The sequence below is a fragment of the Octopus bimaculoides genome, chromosome 7 (genome assembly GCF_046866305.1).
Source record: "Octopus bimaculoides isolate indiv1 chromosome 7, ASM4686630v1, whole genome shotgun sequence".
Taxonomy (NCBI): domain Eukaryota; kingdom Metazoa; phylum Mollusca; class Cephalopoda; order Octopoda; family Octopodidae; genus Octopus; species Octopus bimaculoides.
In genome coordinates, this window is record NC_142934.1 from 39,558,953 (window position 1) to 39,564,952 (window position 6,000).

The 6,000-nt window shown below is 37.4% G+C and overlaps 1 protein-coding gene across 1 annotated transcript in view; it reads left to right on the forward strand.

The window, feature by feature from the left end:
- The window catches only part of LOC106874466 (uncharacterized), a 74,650-nt gene extending 69,782 nt beyond the window's left edge, over positions 1 to 4,868 (forward strand). Inside the window, exon 2 of the mRNA XM_014922204.3 lies at positions 4,196 to 4,868. Coding sequence (XP_014777690.1) covers positions 4,196 to 4,707 — 512 coding nt within the window. The 3' untranslated portion in view covers positions 4,708 to 4,868. The remainder of the gene's footprint in view (positions 1 to 4,195) is intronic.
- Positions 4,869 to 6,000: the final 1,132 nt, after the last annotated feature.

Consider the following 6,000-nt stretch of genomic DNA (forward strand, 5'->3'; position numbering starts at 1 on the left):
ATATATATATATATATATATATACATATATAAAACTGATGAAGGGCACAAGATGTGAATTTAGGGATCTATTTTAAAACGGGGGCGCCAGTTTTCATTTATGTTTTATGTAGTGTTTTTGGTACGGAAAGACTTTCAAACTTCGTATACTTATCTATTTTGTGTTATAGAACAGAAAAATATTTTTGTATTCGAATTTATTTCATGTAAAAAAATTGTCTTATTTCGATAATTTCTACTAATCACTGACGTCTATTCAGTTGAAAACAGTTAGCGCTGTAACGGTGTATATCGTATTAATCCCCTAACCCTAACCCTAACCCTAACTAGACTGTTAACCGTAACTGTAACCCTAACCCTAAAACTAACCATAACTCTAAAATCCGAACTCTAAAATTGTTACACACATACATACGCACAGCGTAATTTATTATATAAACAATATATGCGTATACATTACGATTAAACCGGATGAAATATGTCACAGGGAATAACATTTTTATGACCGCCCAGCAGTAACTCGATTGGGCTGAATAGACGTCAGTGATTGGTTGAAATTACAGAAATACGACAACTTTAACATGGAATAACTTGCGAATTCCTTTTTTTTGTTAAGAAGACTAAGAGTAAAAGATGTTTTATATGACACATTCTACCAGTGTCCCAAGTTTCAAAGTGTTTCGTTAGTGTTTCGTTAGGAAAATACTGGCGCCCCCGTTTTAAAATAGATCCGAATTTAGCACTAGTTATTATTCAGTATGATGGTCGTTTCGAGCCATCTTGCAACTGTCTGTTATGGGTAGGATATTCTTTTCTACTCTAGGCACAAGGCCCGAAACTTTTGGGGAGGGATGCGATCGATTAGATAAACCACAGTATGCAACTGGTACTTAATTTATCGACCTCGAAAGGATGAAAGGCAAAGTCGACCTTGGAGGAATTTGAACTCAGAACGTAAAGACAGACGAAATACCGGTAAGCGTTTCACCCGGCGTGCTAACGTTTCTGCCAGCTGGCCGCCTTGTTATGGGTAGTATATTGTGCACCTAACTGTGTTGCATCAGACTGTTCAGTTTATGTTACATCAAGTACATGCATAAAATATATCCCTCTATGTATACTGGGTTCTACCAGGCATTTTCTTCATACCCGTTGTATTTTGGTTATAACAGGCTAATGTATCCATGCATGTATGTAAGAAAGAGAGGGGGAAGAGATCAATAACGACTCAAGTAGCATTGGAAAAAATTTAGTCCTATAAATACAGAACAATAACAATAACCATTAAAAAAATGAAGTAAACAATACAACACCACAACACAAGAATAAAATCAAAGCTATGTCTACAATAACAACAGCAACAACATCAAGAGAGGAACATGAATAACAATAGAAGTAAAAACAACTACAACTGCAATAATAATAATAAGAGTATAATCAAAACTATGTTAACAAAAATATCAGCCATATCACCCTACTATCAACCCCTGTAACCGCTACCGCTATCGCCACTACCATCCTCTCCGTGGTACGCCCCCACCCCACCCCGCCCCGCCAAGAAAGGAATGTCACTTTAAGACTGCAGTGCCCTCATACCACCTCATACACACACACATACACTTATCACTACCACCCTGGCCAGGCTCTCCACCTGCTGTACTCATACAAACTCTTTCACCGTTGATATGGTCATCACAACCAGTACTCTCCCCTGTTTACCTTATAATGCCGTCAGTTCTCACCACCGCTAACACCAACGTCACACCACCACCACTACGACGACGACGACTACCACCACCACCACCACCACCACCACCACCACCACCACTACTACTACTACTACTACTACTACTACTACTACTACTACTAATAATAATAATAATAATAATAATAATGCTATCATTTCCACATCTCCCCAACGCCACTACCGATGCTTTCACCAACGTCACCACTAACATCACCACCAACAACAACGTCCCCTACCAACACTTAAACCACCACCACCACCACCACTGATAGCACCATCACCAACACTATCAACCACTACAAACAACACCATTACCGATACGAAGAACTACTACAAACAATAACGCCAACAACACCAGCACCGAGACCTCCACATCTCCTACCACTAACGCTTCAACCATCATAACCACCACCACCAACAACAACAACTACCAGCATCAGCTCCAACCCCACCACCTGTTCCACCACCACCACCACCACCACCACCACCACCACCACCACCACCATCATCATCATCAGCATCAACAACTAGTTGAGAAATATCGCAGGCAGTTGTAAAAATACGGTTACAGTGATCTTTTGTTGACCTCTTTCTCTCCCAAACTGATGTGAATGGGTCCTGGATAATATTGAAGGTTGCTGTAGCGAAACAGAAGGTCTTCATGTGATAGATGCATTTGTAAGCTGTGAGCAAGTGTGTGTATGTGTGTGTGTGTGTGTGTGTGTGTGTGTGTGTGTGTGTGTGTGTGTGTGTCTATGTCTGTGTCTGTGTATCTGTGAGCCCCGTATTTTAGTAGTGTGATCTGTAATTGCATGTAATCTTAAGTAAATATAGTGTTAGTGCGTCTATGCGTGTGAAATATATATAAATACACACACACACACACACACACACACACATACATGCATATGTATGAATATATGTGTGTGTATATTATTAAATATATTAGAGGTGGATATTCAGTGTGTGAGTACACATGTGTGCGTGTGCGTGTGTGAATATATATATGTATACACATACATACACATGCATATGCTCACATATATACTCACACACTGAATATCCACCCCTAACATACATGCATATATTCGGGTTAACTTTTATTGTTTATTTTTTCTTTTCAAGTGTCTTTAATTAATCATCAGATCGACCTCAATACTCAAAATATAATACACGTTTTATGGAAATCTTTTTATGGAACAGCCAAGTCCATTTAAGTTATGGTTTTTCAAACAATCCCTTCTCTTTTTGCAGTGTTTTTGTACATCACAAGATAGTTATTGCGCCGGTATATTAACATCGTCCTTGGTGAACGACAGCATCACTGGTAACAGCTTATACAATTTATTAAAAGTTGGTTTATTCACTATATTTCTTGAAAAACAGAGTGAAAAAAGAGTACCTGAAACCGATGCAAAACAAATTATTCGAAGGGACTTCGTTTGTAAATCGATTTTCTGCGAGTGCACGGACGAATAGGAGTGATCTTGTGTCACACTTGGTATGAAATATTCAGAAAATGAGGCACCAGTTCCCCAGTGCCTATACTGCTTTTAGATTTGCTTGAAGAAAATGTAGGTGATGCTTACATCTGTTCCAAGGGAAACGGGTGTAAAACTAGATATATTCTTGAAAGGGATTGGACTTGATGCCATAGATTCTTTTGTGGTATCATGGCAGCTGTATCCATGGATGGATCCCTAGATTCTGAAATCAACTTGAGAATTGAGAAGACTATGAGCCTCGCAGTTATGATGCTTGGGTCACCACATCCCTACAGTACGCATCTGAGACATGGTCCGATTCCTGTCTTAACGACATATTAAAATACTTGCGAAATTTTACCAGAAAAAGAGCTGGAAATCTGTTACACCTGACTTGCAACAACTGGAAAAGGCAGTATTGAAGAGTGCATCACCATGTATCGTGATAGGTTGGTCATGTCAACTATGTTGATGATTTTAGGCTTCCGAAATAATTATTTTATAAATAATTATTCTTCTGTAAGAGTTCCCAATATAAACCATAAAAACTTTCAGGACATCACTTCACCAGCTTTAGTCCTTGGACACCAGCCTTATTTCTAACACCAGCGCCTTAAAGATGGCACTCCTAGATAAGGAATGAGCTCAGGTGGAACATTTTTAATCATAAAACTGCCGTGATTGGAATTAAGTTGAAGTTAAGTAGCAAGAAGAACAACAACAGTAACAACATAAACATGTAGAATACAAACAATATTGTTTATTATTGTCCCAATTATTCTGTCCACCATTCATCTTTTTCTCTCCTTACCCTTATACGCCATCCAGAATGTATTTCTTGTCACCTGTATCTATCATCTTTCTTGTTTTCACCAATAAATTATATTTCATTCCACGATTTTTATTTCTGCATTTATTTATTCTCTCACTCATTTTTTTCTATTTTTTCTTCATTTATTTTCCAGTGTACGGTTATGTTCCTACACATGCAAGAGATCATTACCACAACCGAACTCGCTCCAAATCATTTAAGAACATACAGCGTGGTGCTGGCGGCGGCGGTCTTGACGGTGCGTTAAAAGGGGGCGAAGGACGTCGGCATTCCAGACCAAAACCACCAGACAGGAAACGGAATGTCGATAATGCGTTGAGTCGCAGAGGCTTCATACCTGATACACAGAAATGTTGTCGTGTGGGCAAGAAGGTTGCACGACGAAAGTTGGCGTGCAGTATGAATGTACATCTATCGAACAGCGACAGTAATTCATCATACAGAAGCAGCGACTATCATAAAAGACAATACTTAGGGAAACTTTTCCCCAAAATCGGTCGATGTGCGGCCAGATTCACTAGCCATTTTGAGAAGTGCTGCAAAATGCGCCAAGAATACATGCAGCGTGTGAAGAAATCCTGTAAATCCCGAAAGAACTATAGAAAGAGAAAATGCCGGGAAGTTGTCAGGCGGAATTTACAATAATAATGATGATAACAACAACAACAATAATAATAACAATAACAATAATAATAATAACAATCTGGGATCTATTTTAAAACGGGGGCCACAGTATTTTCTTAACGAAACACTTTGAAACTTGGAACACTGGTAGAATGTGTCATATAAAACATCTTTTTCTCTTAGTCTTCTTAAAAAAAAAAAAATCCTTAAGTTATTCCATGTTAAAGTTGTCGTATTTCTGTATATTTCAACCAATCACTGACGTCCATTCAGCCGATATACATTAAGTGCCGACTACATAAACAAACGATTCTGAAACAATTCTATCGGTGATAAAATTATTATTTCCTTGTCAAAAAATGGCTGAAGCATATTGGCAGTAGCTAATAAACCTTTCTATTATAGGCTAACCCTAACCCTAACCCTAACCCTAACCATAGGGTTAGGGTTAGGGTTAGGGTTAAAACAGCAAATTTAAAAAGAAAAAAGCAAATAAAACGAAGAAAAAAAAAAGAAAATGAAAAAAGCAAATTTAAAATGAAAAAAGCAAATAAAACGAAGCAAAAAAAAAAGAAAATGAAAAAAGCAAGAAGTTATGGAGATTAAATACGCTTTACATCGCTTAATCAGCAAAAGGAGTAAATATAAACAACTGAATACTTGTCAGTGATTGGTTGAAATTATCGAAATAAGACAATTTTTTACATGAAATAAATTCGAATACAAAAATATTTTTCTGTTCTATAACACAAAATAGATAAGTATACGAAGTTTGAAAGTCTTTCGGTACCAAAAACACTACGTAAAACATTAATGAAAACTGTGGCCCCCGTTTTAAAAGAGATCCACAATCTGCATATATTGAAGACAACAAATCAACAAACGTGTATATATGACTCTGTTCGAAACAATGAAAAAAAAAAACGTAAAAGCATACAAAAATAACAGAAGCAAACGCATACACACTCTCGCTGTGAATGATAGGCAACAAGTTTTTAGTAAACGTAAACAAAATCACCGTGATAACAAGAACAAGAACAGGGTGGGGACATAACAAAACGAGAAAATAGCAAAAAAGGAAAACTGTGTAAAGGAAAATTGAAAAATAAGAAGAGTGGAAATTAACGGGAGTGGGGAGGTGGGCAAGTGAAGAAAAAAGGGAAGAAATTATTATAAGTACATTATAAAGTTTAAAGAATTTGGGAATTGAGATTGGAGTAGATGGCAGATTCGGTTGCAAACCAAATGGAATGCCTTGTTTGATTTAATTACGCCCCTTTGTGGTTTCAAATCCAAGCTAGGTGGAATTTATAT